We start from the raw sequence: 18,498 nt of genomic DNA, 5'->3' as shown, positions 1-18,498 counted from the left end.
ATTTAACATATTATCGTTTTAAAATTCTCATAGAAGTAACTTCCGGTCCGATGACGTCATGAATTTGGAACCTTGCTAAAGTATCTGTGGCTAACCAAAGAATATCAAGGGGCAATTTGGTAAAATTTGAGCCTATCGTTTTCAAATTAAAAAAAGCAAACACTATTTTATGTGCCGCTAGGGGGCGCCCTTTCGAATGATGACGTCATCACACTGTTTTTTGCGTCTAACATTCCTCACTAAACACTTTCATAATTTATATGTGTGTAGTAAAAAGCTCCCACTTTTGAGTTATATGACGTTTTTATTGCACTTCCGGTAACACCGGCAGTGAAGGTCAAGCGGTTTTATGTGTGGGTACACGAAATGTTTCTCACGGCATAATCTACAACATCACGAAAAACGAACACGATACTCTATTTGGTTCAAAAGATATGGCGCAAACTATTTTGTCAAAATTTGCCCTTAAATCGCTTGTAATCTGATACCTGATGACGTCATGATAACGTCACAAAATTTATAACATTTTCGTACCATGGTACAAGTTCACACTATGTTTTATGATCATATCATAAACCGTTCGGAAGAAATTTTGCTTTGTTTTGATTTCAAGCTAACTTCTTCATTTTGAATTCACCTAACTTTGACCTTCCGGTAGTCCCGGAAGGAAAGGTCAAGCGAGTTTACGTACAGACAAAAAATGTTGAGCAATTAATGGTCTATCTCATTACAGAATACAAACATCATTGATTATTTATTTCAACTTTGACTTTAAAATCAAAAATGTTTATCAAGGTATTGTCCATCAGATCACAAAATATGAACGTGATTGTTCATTTTGTTCATGAGTTATAATTGACGGAAAATTGTCATATTTTGACCAAAAATCGCTTAAAATTTGACACCCGATGACGTCATCGTGACGTCAGAATAATATGCACCACTTCGGATGAGGGTCGATATATATTGAAAGTTACAGGTTAATATCATATACCGTTTAGGAGAAAACCCGCGGAGAATTATTGTCCGGAAAAAAAAAGAAACAAAGAAGATTAATCGCAACAAATCCAAAGAGTGGTCGGGTTGTGCCCGACCACTCAATGAACTAGAATGAAAATTTGTAATACTTTGTCTGATCATTATATGTTGTTGATATTACAAATTGTTGTACAATCCTCGCTGCGATTCGATTTTCAGGAAAACAAATTGTAAACTTTCCATTTACGTCGTTAACGGAATGTTAGGAGTTCAGCAAGCGTTTACCTGTTAATTTTTTTTATTGTTCCTAGAAGGCTCAGTTAAGACACAAGGTTAAGTTTGAGAACACTTTTGAAGCTTGTCTTGTAGATGGTCTGTCTGCGATAAGCACACGGGGGGAGGGGGATTGACAACTCCTTTGCGGGGCCATACACCACTGATCGTGGTATCGTGCGAGCAAAAGCCGTCATGTCTGAATTTCTTCATAATTCAATATGTGAATGGCATGCCGTTTTGGGGGCTGTTTTCTTTGTTTTTTTGTCCAAAAAATGCAATGTCGGCCGAAGGCTGAACAAAAGAACATTTATTTAGGGCAAATAGTACTACATTGTAGTAATAAAAATCGATGCAAAATAACACATAACCGGTGGTTAGTTTGATATCTGTTGAATTCCGTGGCCGTCCTCGTGGTCTGGAGTATTGAATTCGTGGTCTGCGGGTAATTCGGCAGGTTGTGGGTTCGAGTCCCGCCTGGGGTTATGGTGCGTGTGCCCTTGGGCAAGGCACTTTGTCACTCATTACTTCTCTCCACCCAGGAGTAAATGGCTACCTGTCAGAGCAGGGATGGTTATTGTGTTTGAATTAGCTTCCTTGCGCCTAACAGGCCCAATGATCAGGGGTAATAATAATGTAAGCGCTGTGATTTAGTTTACTAAACGGTGATCGGGTTGTGCTTGATCACCCAATTACACCATGAACAAAAAATATATCTTACAGAAACAAAGGGGGATCGAAATCGGCCCGATCACTCAACAGCAACAAAAATTGAAGTCTGAGGAATGAGTTGTTGAGCACATATCACAAAAGGTTCAGTTCGTTGGCTTTTTCTATTGAATACAACTAAATAATATATATATTTATATTCTCCACACAGGACGACAGACTGAAACTTTAAAACATCTTTGCTGAAAATGCCTTAAAGGAATTGTCTACCTGCTTTGTACTCTTGACAGCCAACCAACTTATAAAAGCAATAAAAAAAGAGTTTGATCGCTGTTTACTCTTAGACTATATGAACTTTGTTGCTGACTCGGCAGACATAGGCCTACATAACACACGGAAGACATGGTCTAGTTTTTGAAGCGCATGTCTGGAGCTGCACATAAAAAAATATGGCAGCTCAAAAATAGAAACCGTATCGGTAGACTTCAGTATGGAGTTAGGAGTTTTATGCAACATACGCTTAACATCTAAAAATAAATGTATTTTTAATGTTTTTCTTTGTCTTTGCATGGGCTAATAAAATTCTGCTCCGAGCTAACGAAAGAATGGCACGAAAGATTCACTGTCTGCATTTAAGGTATGAGAGGATAACTATTGAGGGACGATTCCCAAAAACAAAAAAAATGAACTAGAATGAAAATTTGTAATACAGTGGACAATGTAATGGATATCGTTATTTGGGCTATCATTCGACATGGATCGAATGATATAAAATAGACTTAAAATGCGGGTCGTTTTCAAATTCCCATAGAAGTAACTTCTGGTCTGATGACGTCATGAATTTGAAACCTTGCCAAGTTATCTGTGGTTATTCAAAGAATATCAAGGGGCGATTTGATAAAATTTGAACGGATGGTTTTCAAATTAAAGAAAGCAAACACTGTTTTATGTGTCGCTAGGGGGCGCCCTTTCGAAATATGACGTCATCACACTGCGTTTGAGTCTGGCTTTCCTCACTTAACACTTTCATAGTTTATATGAGTGTAGTAAAATGATTCCGATTTTGAGTTATATTCGGTCTTTATTGCACTTCCGGTAACACCGGAAGTGAAGGTCAAGCGGTTTTGTGTCCGGGGACAAGAAATATTACTCATGGCATAGTCTACAACCTCACGATAAAACGAACACGATAATCTATTTAGTTCAAAAGATAAAGCGCAAACTATTTTGTAAGAATTTGCCATAAAATCGCTTGTAATTTGATACCTGATGACGTCATGATGACGTAACAAAATTTAGAACATCTTCGCATTATGTTACAAGTTCACATTAGGTTTCTGGATCATACCGTCAACCGTTTGGAAGAAATTCTGCTTTGTTTTGATTTCAGGCTAAAGTGTTCATTTTGAATTCACCTAACTTTGACCTTCCGGTAGACCCGGAAGTAAAGGTCAAGCTAGTTTACGTACACGACACAAAAATGTTTATCAATTCATGGTCTATCCGATTACAGAATACAAACACTATTGATTATTTTGTGCAAATGTTTTAGGTGAAAGTAATTGGTCACTTTTTTTTAGCTAAAATCCTTTGTAATTTGACACCCGATGACGTCATCATGACGTCAGAGTAATATGCACCACTAGGCATGAGGGTCGATATATATTGAAAGTTACAAGTTCATATCATGAACCGTTTAGGAGAAAAGCCGCGGAGAAGTATTGTCCGGAAAAAAAGAAGAAAGATTTATCAGAACAATAACAGAGAGTGGTCGGGTTGTGCCCGACCACTCACCTAGAGTTTCGCGTTTGTTGTTACAAACGCAGAGTGGTCGGGCAGACAACTATTTTATGAAACACTGTCCAGTTAACGGGAACATGTAATAGGATTTATCTGACTTAAATACATTTAAAACAGCTCTCTTGCCATGAGTAGTGTAGTCTAAGCATTTGACCTCGTTTTCCGGTGGAGGATCATGATCCTCATCGAGGATCATATCGGTTACCCCGCCGAGGATCATAGGAGGAGGGGTGGGGTGTGTGTCTGTGACGAGATGACGTCATGGATCGAATGACAAATCGATGAGGTTGGGATTAGCGCTGAATGGGTATTGTTGGTAGAGGATATGCAAACGATTGTCAGGCACTGGAGCGCACTTTTTTGTGTATTTTAAGCCCGTACGTATATGATGAGGTAAATAGTGTTAAAAGCGATGTAATGTTTAAACATGTTTTATTGTACAATGTGTATTGCTGGATAGATCTGTCTTTTCCGTCAAAATAAACGTTTCATTCCCTTTTTTTCTTTCTTGTGTTTTGTTCTCGACGGGGCACTGCTGCCATTGAGCAAGCTTAAAGTCATAGTGTACATGCAGACAAACTGAAGAAAAAAAAAATCGTGGTTTTAATAAAGGTAATGTCTAAATGTAAGACCAGAAGACAGACACAGAAAGGTTGTAACTGAAGTTTATATTTATATATTTTTTTTATGTTTGGGTTTGAGTTTCATTTACATTTTTTTGGGGGGGGGGGGGTTGATGTAGTTTGCACGGACACACTAGTTAAATCGCACATAGTCGTTAAAATAGGAAACGTTCCAAAAAGGATCGTTACTTGCAAAAAAAAAATGTTAGTAAAACATTGTTCATAAAATTATTAACCGAGTTTACCAATCTCGTGAAGCTCATTTTAATTAGCCTTTACTTTTTTTTTTCTTTAAAAAAGCAACTTACTGTTTTTTTGATGATTGATTTTGTCTCTGCTAAGAAAAATATGCTTTATAGTTGGTGCACAAAATGGTCTCACTGACGTATCTTCGTCGTTCGAATGTTTATTGCGAAACCAATAACGTTTCTGTGTCGTTTTGCAAATTGCGCACCAAACAAAACGTCCAGCCGTCGTTTTCGGGTAGACTGTTTTGGCCTGAACCTCAATAGCGTCGTCCCGGAGTACAAAATTACCGAAGATGAATACTTTTTTTGTTGTTAAAATACTCTCAAAATAAGGTTTTCTGTCTTTTCGTGATTGCAGAATCTTGGTTACCCGGTCAATGAAATTTTGGAAAAATCGAACGCTTGTTATTATTGCGGAGGTTGTGACAACCAGCACGATTTTCTTTCTGTTTGCTATTACCACACGATGCATATAAATATATCACGACTGATATTGACGTACATGTACATGTATGTGCAATTTTAAAAAGTCACTTCGATGATCTCTTTTTCGCAAGGGATTTCTGGAAGGGTCGAACTAGACGCGTATTTGTTCGTCAACTCTTGCAAATGATTCGTAGTACTTTAACATACAATTTACCAATAGTATTTATAGATCATCCGTGTAAGTTAAGGCCATAGCATTTATGGGGAAGAAATAATACCGTACATTAGTATCGGTAGTTGCCGATCGCCGTCGTGTCGCGCATCATACACCCACAAAACGGGTCCGAGCTATCACAATGGCCTTTGTATTTGAGTGGGGAAACCCAATGATGTCACAGCGATGAGTCATCGATGGACGACAAACATGATGACCAGTCCACTAGTCCAGACTTGCCCAGTCTCTCACTCCGAATACGCGTGCGGTGTTCTCGAATGTTCCCAAGCACATTCCCAGTGACGTCACAGCGGTGAGTCATCAATGGACGACAAACAAGAAGACCAGTCTGGACTTGTCCGATCGTCCAGTCCGAATTCGTGGTGTTTTTACACTCTCTATGTGCACAATCGATCGGCGGTGTGAACATTCAACGTCAGCTGAATGTTTGGGGTGCATCGACAAAACGACAAGGTGACCGCAGTATACGTCCGCGTTTTTATCTCATCCAGTCCCGAATCTCCTGAACGATCGCACAAATTCAAGGTAAGTTTATGTCTCATGAGACATTTTTATCACCCGATGTTTATTTTTCTTTCTTCTAAATGAGTTTGCAAAGGTAAGATACATGATGTAGAATCGTTCGGATGATAATTGGTACATATGTTTTATTTCTCTCTCACTGCTTCAGGGTCCACCTCTCATCAGCATGTCCACCACTGTGATCAAAGGAAGAAGCGGAGTTATAGTGCACACTCAAGTGACATAAGACATTTAGGCTCCAAAACAAGTCATTCAAGAATCGCATTAAAATTTATTTGTCATTGTTATATATCTTAAATTTTAATCGAATTTATTTCGTTCTTTTGTAAAAGAATTGAGTTGAGTTACATGTACTAGTGCATAGGCCTTTGAGATAAACCACGCCAACGTAAAATCGTTGTGTATCTCGCTAAAGAAAAAGAAAAAAAAATCAACAACACTTTAGAATATGGTTTAACACTCAGATTTATATTTATAACTTTTCTGTACCCATGATGTTTTCCAAACGTTTATTGCGCTATTTTAGGGGACTCCACTTATTAAGCTAAATTTGAGAACAAAGACGCGTTTACAACGACAAAAAAATAAATAAATAAATAAATAAGATATAAATGAATATAATACATGAAATAATATCACACGTAGTAATGCATAACATTAAAGACATTTACCAATTCAGATATGTTAAAAATATTTACACATTGTTAACAGCAATCTGATTTTCTTTAATTAATGTACGAATTGAGTGTACATATGTATTTGTTTTTGTTTACGCTTAATGAAGATGTAGTTGACTCTATAGTGTCAGTGAATATTTCCCTAAGTGCAACGCAGCTAGTGCTCACATACGAACAAAGACTCATTCAAGCTTCAAGATTCTGTGTCTTTTAAAGATTTGTTCTAATTTATTTTTATATTTGTAGCAAACTTAACAAATTCAGTCGTAAATGTACATACTTTGAGCAGCGATACGTTTCATTACTTGATGCAGATTCATTTTATTTACGATTATAGATCTTTATGAACGTTAATGGAAAGGAGGCCGAATAATAATGCAGGTAACATTTTAGAAAAAGAAAAAAAGTCAACTTCAAAAAAAAGAAACTTTCACTTATCAATGCAAGTACAATATGAATATTTACACACATTATCTTTAACATCAATCTGCAGCTTCTATAATTTATTTATTTGTACATGTACATGTATATGTCTTCTTTTTTTTTATTATTATTAATTTGTTTGGTTTTTTTTTTTTTTTTAAACGTTCATTTAATAATTCCAATAGCCCCCCCCCCCCCAGTGAATATCATTGCGGAACTTATTTTGTTCTGCTTTTTAATAAATGAAAACTAATTGGTATCCTTTTTTTTTTTAAATTAACTACATTGGAAAGCACACTTCTTTCAACTTTTAAAATGTTCCATGTTTTTCCAAAACAACTGAGGGTGCTGTTGCCGTAATGTCATTCAATTAGACACGTTCATATTTATGGGTTTTTTTTATTGTGAACCCCAAAAATTTGCTCTTTAAAAATATTTGGGAGAACAGTTTGCTCACTGATTTACTGCCATCACGGACCACACACAAATGAATAATAAAAAAAATTTAAAAGTTTACGTCAGTGAAATATCCAGAATTCTGGCAACTTTTTGTGTCTGATATGACATTACTATTTTGTTAATAAAATTGAACTTGGCATTAACATAAAAAAGTATCAAAATTCCCTTGAAAACGGTAAAATGAAATTTAAATTAAGGCTACATGGGACACAAAGGTCCGTTGCAAACCGGACAGTTCAATGTTTGCATTAAAAAAAAAAAAAAAAAAAACCAACCAAACAAACAAACACCATTTCATGGGCACTTTAACAATAAGTGAAATACATGTGTAAAAGAAGATAGAGTTGACTTGCACAGTGTTTGTAACATATTTTGTCCCCTTAGGGCAACGCAGTTCTCACACGCGAATAAAGACACATTCAGGCTTCGAGATTCTGTCTTTTGAAGATTTATTTTAATTAATTTTACTTATACTTTTATTAACACAAAAGCATTATGACTATTTGCTAAACAATTGAGTGGTAAATGTATACACTACGTATACATGTAATAAAAAAAAAAATAAAAAAAAAATCTCAACTTAAAAATCAAAATAAAACGAGTGGACCTTCGTTGATCAGTTCTTCACAGTATTAATCCGTTTTTGTCCAACAAATTTACCTTCGTTTGTGTTTTATTGACGGATTAAACGTCTCCCGCTCTTCATTAATAGTGACATGGGTTTGTACAACGAGTTACAATTTTTCTCTCTTTTTTTGTGACTTGATTTTTATGTTTGTTACATTGTAATTTTTTTTAAATTATTTTGTGGAGGATCATGATCCTCATCGAGGATCATATCGGTAACCCCGACGAGGATCATAAAACGAGGTGTGTCTGTGGCGTAGTGACGTCATGGATCGATGGACAAATCGATCGTGAGGATTATCTTCGAACTCTAGTAGTGTAGTCTAAGCATTTGACCTCGTTTTCCGGTGGAGGATCATGATCCTCATCGAGGATCATATCGGTTACCCCGCCGAGGATCATAGGAGGAGGGGTGGGGTGTGTGTCTGTGACGAGATGACGTCATGGATCGAATGACAAATCGATGAGGTGGGGATTAGCGCTGCCACGGGTATTGTAATGGTAGAAGACAATGGGGCGACAAAAGTAGTAAGAGCGAAAGCGGGCGGACGACGATATAAACAATGGGCGCGTGTTTGAATGGGTTTATCGTGACAATAACAAAATATTAAAAGCCACGTGTATCCAAAAAAATATATATGTACATGTATAGTATATAAACATGTATATATTCTTAACCAATACATACACACAAAACTAAATAAAAGACTACTCGGGGTGCCTAAAACCAACCGGAACTCACCAGAACATTCCTTGAGTGGTCAACGGGCGATATACAGTTTTCAAGTATTTTATTCATAACACTGCAAACATATAATACTAAATTACAATCAATGCTAAATTTATAGTAATGTACAATATTAGTAAAATAATAAATAATTAAAAACAAACTATTAATAATAATAGTCAATAAATAAATAAATAAATAACAAAATAACAAAAAGGAATAAAAAGAATTAAAAAGAACAAAAAAAATGATTAGGTTCAGCACCCAGATTATTCTCAAAATGATGGGAAAAAAACAACAAATTTGGTTTACACTTATTAGTCAGTCTGCCCTTATAAGTTTAATTTCTCGTATTTGAACAAACTTTAAATAAAAATCATAATACAAAAACAAAAACCACCATTTGCCGTCCCGCCGACTCGCATTAAGATGCGTTGTGTATTTCGCAATTATTTTGCGTTGTGTATTTCGACTCCCCGCGTTAAAAAAAAAAAAAAATCATCCACATTTGTTATTTTCGTAATTATCAGAATTCCGTTCAGTTGCTCCGTTTACGCGAGCATGTTCAGTACATGTAGTTCGATTGCAGAGAGTTTTGAAGAAACTTCAATGACCACTTTTGTTTAGATAAGTTTTTCGAACTTCGTATGTAAAACAAACAACTAATAAATATTGAGAAAAAAATGAAGTAAAACAATTTGTTTTTCGTCCACAACATAATTCCAATTCAATAATTCCAATGATTGAAAGACAATTAAAATGTACAATATTTTTGTATTAAAGTAAGGAAAAAACACATTTCCAGGGACATTAGACGTTTTATAAGAATATAGTGTTTGTTTTGTGAAGTATGAAACTGGTAAACACACATAATTCAAAACAACTTCGTGGGCAAAGTGATGTGGAAAAGCGAGCTCATAACTCTTTCCACAATCTTTTGTTTTGTTATTGAAAAAAAAAAAAAAATTAAGATAAAAATCTGATATTCGTTATGGTAAATAGCCTACTACCATTTTACAAATCAAGATACGAGGTAGATACACCGTCTGAGGCTACTTTTCTCTTCGGATAGAGATAGCTGAAAGCTGTTTTCACTTGTTCGTACGTGTACATGCCGTCGTGTTGCATCCTGAATCCTCGGTTGACTCCTCCACTAGCTGTCTGGGATGTTATGACCTCCATGTACTGTTGCTTGGTGATGTCATTATTGGCCTTGTTGAGCCCTTTGCAGCTGATCTTATTCTTGGATCCGAAGCAGTAGTAGGTCTTACTGCAGAGAGCAATAATCCCATCGCCTTCCCACTCCACCTTAAACAACCCTGGAGTCCGCTTGTCGTAGGCGCGGTGAGGGGCGGTGTCGTCGCGGGGAAACCACTGGTGCTTCTCTCTCACGTACTGCTCCTTCATCTCCTCCTTGATGACATCGTCTAAAGTATTTCCCGAGATGGCGAGATAAGCCGAATCCGTGTCCATCTCGCACATCTGGAAGTCAGAGGGGTGGACAAACTTGATTAAGAAGTCATAATAGAACTCCAGCATGCGCAATTTCGCGAACTGATAAACAAAGAAGCCTATTTGGAGCGGTAAATTGAGCCGGATCATCTTCTTAGCCATGTCCACTTCGTACACGTCATCATCAAGCGCGTGAAGTGCGCGGAAATGGGACTTGTTGACGTACCGAGGAGCATCTGCATCGTTGCACACGCGGACGTTCATGTGTCGCTCCTGATTGGTGACCGTCTTCCCGTAGGCCGAGTTCCCCAGCAGCTTCATAGTGTCGGCCAAGATAGCTTTACTCGGGTCAGAATCTCCAGCCCTCCTCGCGTCACTCACCGCATCACCGAACGCCTCGAAACACTTATTCTTTTTGAACTGGATAACTTCGTGTACGTGGAGGACCTCCAGACCATGATTGAGATACCATTGGAGGAGGGGAGTGGCCAACAAGATGCGTGTGCCGAACATGCTGCCAATCAAACTGCGCCGTGGTGTATTCATGATTCCTTCTCTCTCGGCATAACTTTGCATGTGGTCACCGATGTCATTTCTGGTAATATCTATGTTCTTAAAAATAGGTGGCATTTCAGCAAAGTGATCTCTCGAGGCCTCAGGTACTTGGATATCACACTCGATCAGACCGAACATGGACCCATCCATGACTGCTTCGAGGATCTCCCGTTGAGTCATATTTGCCTTACCGCAGTGAGGCAGTCTTGACGTTTGTAGAAAGCTTTCCACCGTCTGATCAGTTGCCTGTAGTTGACGCCATTCACACTCCCACATTTCGACCAGGTTGTACCCCTGCTGACGAATGTACGCAGAAGTCTCTTCTGTTTGACGCCTGAGATCGTCTATGCTCACTTTTCTGACTTTGTTGAATTCATTGGGATTCAAATGACATGGATGCCCGTGCCAGTAACAACCGTGGAACTGGTAGACTGTGTTGGTGTCGCTGCAGTAGCCATCCACCGGAATCATTCGCTCACACACACGCTTTTCCGTGCTATTGAATTGATGCCGAATGTGGACATCTTCGCAATGGGCCACCCAGTCTAGCCACTCTGTGGCCATAACACCGAATTTATGGCTCCTGATTGGCTTGAAGTCTTGGTCGGCCCGTCTCCTTATACACGTCCCCACAGGCATCTCTTGCATCAGAGACCATAAGTACAGGGCATTGGCGTCAAATCCTACGATGTTTTGACACAGTTTGGTGCCTCCCCGGATGAATGTTTTCCCCTTCTCATGGTATCGATGGAAGACGAGAGACGGGCCACCCACGATGTTGTCTTTGAGTTTGTAATAAAGGTCCTTGTTCGCTTCGTCTATGAGGCTGAAGAAGGTGTCTTTCGGCAGTGTAAGGAATAGGTAGTGTAGTGACAGACCCGGGACCGAGATGGCGCATTTAAACATGTCCATCTGCCGCTGTCTGTAGAATGCAAACATCTTGTCTACCGCATCGAGAAAAGGAACCACGTCCAGGTTGTTGTACCAAACGAGAAAATCCCGTACTGTGTTCATACCGTGCTCCTTCCACACGCTCTGGCAGTACTGGTATTCCTCCTCGGATATGTTGCATCCCTTCAACTTGCTGTAGAAGGCCTGATGAGGTGGAAGTGACCCGACTTCAAGTTTGTCCAGATCATCTACCCACTCGTACGGGAAAAATCCTTTGGTGAGGGGGCAGTCGTACGCCTTTAAAAATTTTGCGTAGCTGTATCCGGGAGCAAGGTAATTGGTGATATCAAGAAACTTCAACTTCTCGGTTTTGAGGGCCATGTACGTGCTGGTTCTTTTGATGATCAATTTCAGAGGATCTGTTTCTTGAAGTACCGGGTACAGATAACGCTTGATGACGTTGATATCGTATTTCCCAGAGTTGAAACCCAGTACCGGTAACTCTTGAAGATATTCGTCTAACTGCTCCCTGAGTTTGTTGATGTGCTTGTGCAGTTTGCTTTGCGGCATTGACTCGCTTTGCATGTCCTCAATCATCTCATCCATCTTCTCAAAAATGACTTCATATTTCTCCAGAAGTGTGTCGTACGCAGCTAGACTGATGGTATGTAAGTAGTCGACCATGTCTGATACCAGTTCACGCGGGTTGCCGTTACTGACAAAACACCGTGGTGCCTCGTAGTCCGGAATATTACTGGCTATGCTGCAACTGAGTAACTCGTGACGTGCTTCCCATCGCAGTTTTGCGTCTCGCTGGCGCATTGAGGGAGATACGGATTGGAAGTAGCATTCGTAATCGAACGTGGCCCTGTAGGGGTAATATTTCATGTCCTCCTCTACATCTATGCCGACCTCGGATAACTTGTCGAAGATTGTTAAAGGCAGTTGGTAAGAACCCCCACTAAACTTGTGTTTAACGTTGACGTCACACGTGATCTCATGGGTCATAAGATTCCACGATCTTGTAAACACGGTGTTGCACTTGGAGCAGGCGTACGATCGGCTGTACTTACTGAGATCAGAAATGTAGGAGAAATGATTTCCCCACAGGTTAAGATACAGAGTATCGGGATAGCGGCGGTGAGAACGCCTGATCAGTTCCACCTGGATCGTGGGTTTGTTCGGACATTGTTCCTCCCCTGTCATCTTATCAACCTCGTTCGCGTCATCATCATCGTCATCGATCTCTGCCGGCAGCAACGTGTACACCTGCACATTCACCTTAAACACCACCTCGGCAATGGCCAGCTCATCCATCGTTATGCCGTCTACCCGATCTTTACCCGCAGCCTGGCGGTATGTTTCGACCAGATGATGTACTGCTTTTTCAGTCGAGTGTGAATTGGTTCCCCTATGCACGGCCAGACAACGAAAGAAACAAAAATTGTCATCCAGCATCTTTCCGGTGTTTGTGTTTCGGAGCAAATTTGTCAGACCCCGATTGTTAGCGACGTAGTGCGGAAGTTTCTCAACGGGTGAGCCGATGGGAAACTGCGGCATTTTGTTGACGTAGACCGTCACGTTGGTGGTTGCTGCAACGGTCCACTTTGTGTCGGGACGACGCAGAATTCCGTACTGTAAGATGTCAGTCTCTCGGACTCTCTCCCTTACACGATCCATGTCTTGTTCCGTTGCCACAGTCTCCGGGGTAGAGAACAGCCTCGCATTATTTTGACTGGCGTGAAAGTACCTCAGCTGACCCGTCTCCGAATGACGTAGGATAAACCCAAACGATAAGTTGATCTTTACTCGGCATCGAAGGCGCTGAAATATCATTCTCAACGCCAAATCTACGTCTATGGTCGAGTTTCCAGCCAGTCGAAAATTGTATACATCTTGAATGCGGCGGCCGGTTGTGTAATGCGTGCGAATGGGCAGCCAGTGTCGACGGAGAGCTTTGAGAATATCATCAGCCTCTTGCAAGTTTTCTTCGCCGAAATCATCAGCTGGAAACTCGCGGGGATCTTCGGGAACAGTTTCAGGTGACTCAGGACGGGAAATTTGATGTGATAACGGTTCTTCGTGTATTGACGGTGGAGTTGCACCGCTTTCGTGGTAGGTTTTGATGTGTCTCCTTAGGCTGTCATGTCGACTGAAAGACTTGTCACACAGCGGGCAGATGTGCCCCTGTGATGCCTGTGGTGGGGAAGGTAGTGGTACGCCAGTCGGTGATGTTGAAGTAAGGACATTGGGATCAGCCTCCATCATATCGGGGTCTTCTTTGTTCTCAGAGACGAATTGACTGGGTTCGGGGTTTGGCTCGAACGATATTGGATAAGATGCCGACACTCCACGGTGGTCGTTTTGAAGATGACGCAACATATGACTTACTCTCTGGAAAACGTCTCCGCAGGCTGGACAGGTTGATTTCGTAATACTTGGGCTTTTGGCCTGGGGAGGGTTACAGTCAGTTCCGGCTTCAGCAATGGTCGACCCTGCACTCTCTTGACCCGAAATTTGACGGGTGGTGGACGGCAGCTGATCTGCGCTGTGGTTCTTGCGATGCCGTTTTAAGTTGTCGGGACGAGAGAACACTTTGTTGCAAACCGGACAGGTCACGGCCTTCTTGTTGACACTCGGACCGCTCTCGTGAAGCTTGCGGTGTCGGATGAGGTTGGTCAACTGACGGAAGACCTTTCCACACGTCCCACATGGGTATCGTCCACCTTTGGCTGCCCTTTCGCCTTGTTCTTGTCCCCCTCGTCCATCCTGCAATCCTTGCTGCTTCACCGCGGCTGACGGCTCGGGAGGAACGTCAACAATCTGCAGGTGTGGAGAAAAAGAAACAGGATCGTTAGTACATAATGTTCACTTTTATATACATGTTTTAACATAAAATGCGATGAATACATAGACATTTCGATTTTATTAACTACATTACTAAATAAGGAAAACAAAATTAGAGTCTCAACAAGATGGTTTGTAAATTCACAGTAATGTACAGTGTATCTGAGTGATATTTGTTTTTCAGACGGTTGTTTTATACTTACCATAAGCTGATCTTCATCTTGATCGATGTCCCACTCCTCCTGCAAGCATCGAAGGAACTGGTCACTGGGAGGGGTGCTTGTCGGAAAGGGTTTCATGGCTCCCTGATGGCTCATTTTGAAACTTGAGGGTATCTGGGTTATATGAGGAAAAAAATTGTTAATGTAAAGACAAAACTCATACCATTCCTCTACAAATGTAGATGTACATGTATTATTGTACACGTTGCAGTTAATAGGACACTTACTCGAGACTCGAGATCGATGTGACGATGTCAATGTCCACATTCAAACTGATCCTCTTGATGACAATCCTCAACTTATATACCTTCCAGATGACGAAAATCTCTCCTTTTTTCCACAAAATCTAAAAATAGCGCAGCATATTTATTGTTATGCTAATAAAAGAACGGTACGTTGAAATACTGTTTGAATATTAATTTTTTTTTTTTTTTTTTAAGTAGGCCTACTCTTTTTTTTTTTAACTTAATCTAAAAATAGCGCAGCATATTTATAAAAGAACACTACGTTTTAAATAATGTTTGATTGAATTTTCATTTCTTTTTTCTTTCCTCTTAAGTATTTTATTTTTTTTTTAAATTAACGAAGAAATGGAAAAAAAAAGTTGATTGCGTTCACGTTGGTAAACAAGGTGCCTCTTATAACAATGTAATTCGGAAATGAGCAAGAAAGGAGCAAAAGAGCAAGGCAGGAGTTAGAAAAGATCAAGAAAAGAGCAAAAGAGCAAGAAAAGAGCAAGAAAAGAGCAAAAGAGACAAGAAAGGAGCAAAAGAGCAAGAAAGGAGCAAGAAAAGAGCAAAGGAGCAAGAAAAGAGCAAGAAAAGAGCAAAAGAGCGAAAGAGTAAGAAAAGAGCAAGAAAAGAGCAAGAAAAGAGCAAAGGAGCAAGAAAAGAGCAAGAAAGAGCAAAAGAGCAAGAAAAGAGCAAGAAAAGAGCACGAAAAGAGCAAAAGAGCAAGAAAAGAGCAAGAAAAGAGCAAGAAAGGAGCAAGAAAAGAGCAAGAAAGGAGCAAGAAAAGAGCAAGAAAAGAGCAAAAGAGCAAAAAAAAGAGCAAAAGAGCGAAAGAGTAAGAAAAGAGCAAGAAAAGAGCAAGAAAAGAACAAAGGAGCAAGAAAAGAGCAAGAAAAGAGCAAAAGAGCAAGACAAGAGCAAGAAAAGAGCAAGACAAGAGCAAAAAAAGAGCAAAGGAGCAAGAAAAAAGCAAAAAAAAAAAAAACCCAGCAAACGAACAAGAAGAAAGTAAGACATGAAACGAAGGAGCATTAAAAGAACAAGACGTGAGCAGATGAGCACTAAAAGAGCAAGGGGTGAGCAAAAGAGCCCGAGCAGCTGAAATGAGTAGCTACATATCAAATGTTTTCATCCGGATTTTAGATTCGGACCTTATGAAGTAAGCTTTGGTGTTTTAACGTGGCCGTGTTTGTTCAGTGTGTACTTTTCTATGGTTTGATATTGAGTTACGGCTTGTGTTGAAGCGTCTTGTACGTCTTGTGGGTTACTTCAATGTTATTTCTTGTTTTCTAATACCCTGCGTTTGTTTTGTTTTGCGACAAACTATATATTTAATGAATACGTACACATTTATATATATATAATAGTATTCGATTCAAGAAAGCATGTCAAGAACTGTATCTATTAAATTTCACCTTCATCCGCAATTGGGTAATGCTCTTTCGTCTACATTCACACACCGCGTCTCGATAGTTGGCAATCATAGAGTGTTCCTTATTTGTTATACATGTAGGATTATCTTCGAACTCTATAATACGCATTCGGCGCTAATCCTCACGATCGATTTGTCCATCGATCCATGACGTCACTACGCCACAGACACACCTCGTTTTATGATCCTCGTCGGGGTTACCGATATGATCCTCGATGAGGATCATGATCCTCCACAAAATAATTTAAAAAAAATTACAATGTAACAAACATAAAAATCAAGTCACAAAAAAAGAGAGAAAAATTGTAACTCGTTGTACAAACCCATGTCACTATTAATGAAGAGCGGGAGACGTTTAATCCGTCAATAAAACACAAACGAAGGTAAATTTGTTGGACAAAAACGGATTAATACTGTGAAGAACTGATCAACGAAGGTCCACTCGTTTTATTTTGATTTTTAAGTTGAGATTTTTTTTTTATTTTTTTTTTTATTACATGTATACGTAGTGTATACATTTACCACTCAATTGTTTAGCAAATAGTCATAATGCTTTTGTGTTAATAAAAGTATAAGTAAAATTAATTAAAATAAATCTTCAAAAGACAGAATCTCGAAGCCTGAATGTGTCTTTATTCGCGTGTGAGAACTGCGTTGCCCTAAGGGGACAAAATATGTTACAAACACTGTGCAAGTCAACTCTATCTTCTTTTACACATGTATTTCACTTATTGTTAAAGTGCCCATGAAATGGTGTTTGTTTGTTTGGTTGGTTTTTTTTTTTTTTTTTTTAATGCAAACATTGAACTGTCCGGTTTGCAACGGACCTTTGTGTCCCATGTAGCCTTAATTTAAATTTCATTTTACCGTTTTCAAGGGAATTTTGATACTTTTTTATGTTAATGCCAAGTTCAATTTTATTAACAAAATAGTAATGTCATATCAGACACAAAAAGTTGCCAGAATTCTGGATATTTCACTGACGTAAACTTTTAAATTTTTTTATTATTCATTTGTGTGTGGTCCGTGATGGCAGTAAATCAGTGAGCAAACTGTTCTCCCAAATATTTTTAAAGAGCAAATTTTTGGGGTTCACAATAAAAAAAACCCATAAATATGAACGTGTCTAATTGAATGACATTACGGCAACAGCACCCTCAGTTGTTTTGGAAAAACATGGAACATTTTAAAAGTTGAAAGAAGTGTGCTTTCCAATGTAGTTAATTTAAAAAAAAAAAGGATACCAATTAGTTTTCATTTATTAAAAAGCAGAACAAAATAAGTTCCGCAATGATATTCACTGCGGGGGGGGGGGGCTATTGGAATTATTAAATGAACGTTTAAAAAAAAAAAAAAAACCAAACAAATTAATAATAATAAAAAAAAAGAAGACATATACATGTACATGTACAAATAAATAAATTATAGAAGCTGCAGATTGATGTTAAAGATAATGTGTGTAAATATTCATATTGTACTTGCATTGATAAGTGAAAGTTTCTTTTTTTTGAAGTTGACTTTTTTTTCTTTTTCTAAAATGTTACCTGCATTATTATTCGGCCTCCTTTCCATTAACGTTCATAAAGATCTATAATCGTAAATAAAATGAATCTGCATCAAGTAATGAAACGTATCGCTGCTCAAAGTATGTACATTTACGACTGAATTTGTTAAGTTTGCTACAAATATAAAAATAAATTAGAACAAATCTTTAAAAGACACAGAATCTTGAAGCTTGAATGAGTCTTTGTTCGTATGTGAGCACTAGCTGCGTTGCACTTAGGGAAATATTCACTGACACTATAGAGTCAACTACATCTTCATTAAGCGTAAACAAAAACAAATACATATGTACACTCAATTCGTACATTAATTAAAGAAAATCAGATTGCTGTTAACAATGTGTAAATATTTTTAACATATCTGAATTGGTAAATGTCTTTAATGTTATGCATTACTACGTGTGATATTATTTCATGTATTATATTCATTTATATCTTATTTATTTATTTATTTATTTTTTTGTCGTTGTAAACGCGTCTTTGTTCTCAAATTTAGCTTAATAAGTGGAGTCCCCTAAAATAGCGCAATAAACGTTTGGAAAACATCATGGGTACAGAAAAGTTATAAATATAAATCTGAGTGTTAAACCATATTCTAAAGTGTTGTTGATTTTTTTTTTC

The 18,498-nt window shown here is 38.6% G+C and overlaps 1 protein-coding gene and 1 long non-coding RNA gene across 2 annotated transcripts; one reads left to right on the top strand and one right to left on the bottom strand.

Moving 5' to 3' along the window:
• The first annotated feature begins 5,348 nt into the window (after window positions 1-5,348).
• Window positions 5,349-6,223, top strand: LOC119737240. Its single transcript, XR_005272357.1, has 2 exons — window positions 5,349-5,777; window positions 5,923-6,223. It is a non-coding gene; the product is annotated as an uncharacterized LOC119737240 (long non-coding RNA).
• Window positions 6,224-8,933: 2,710 nt separating this feature from the next.
• Window positions 8,934-15,179, bottom strand: LOC119737233. Its single transcript, XM_038211429.1, has 2 exons — window positions 14,636-15,179; window positions 8,934-14,408 (listed from the first exon to the last, which is right to left on the bottom strand). Exons 1-2 carry the CDS (start codon window positions 14,918-14,920, stop codon window positions 9,702-9,704), a joined length of 4,992 nt encoding a protein of 1,663 aa, XP_038067357.1. The 5' UTR covers window positions 14,921-15,179; the 3' UTR covers window positions 8,934-9,701.
• Between the last annotated feature and the right edge of the window lie 3,319 nt (window positions 15,180-18,498).

This window comes from Patiria miniata, unplaced genomic scaffold (assembly GCF_015706575.1).
Source record: "Patiria miniata isolate m_02_andy unplaced genomic scaffold, ASM1570657v1 HiC_scaffold_10, whole genome shotgun sequence".
Classification (NCBI taxonomy): Eukaryota; Metazoa; Echinodermata; class Asteroidea; order Valvatida; family Asterinidae; genus Patiria; species Patiria miniata.
Note: the sequence above shows the minus strand (reverse complement) of the source record. Positions and strands in the feature narration are given on the sequence as shown.

What these genes read in the sequence shown, in the direction of transcription:
- LOC119737233 (XM_038211429.1), bottom strand. Translation starts at nt 14,920, where the DNA reads ATGTGGACATTGACATCGTCACATCGATCTCGAGTCTCGAGTAAGTGT. An exon ending in AAGATGAAGATCAGCTTATG is followed by an intron (nt 14,409 to 14,635) that starts GTAAGTATAAAA and finishes CCACACCTGCAG; the next exon opens with ATTGTTGACGTTCCTCCCGA.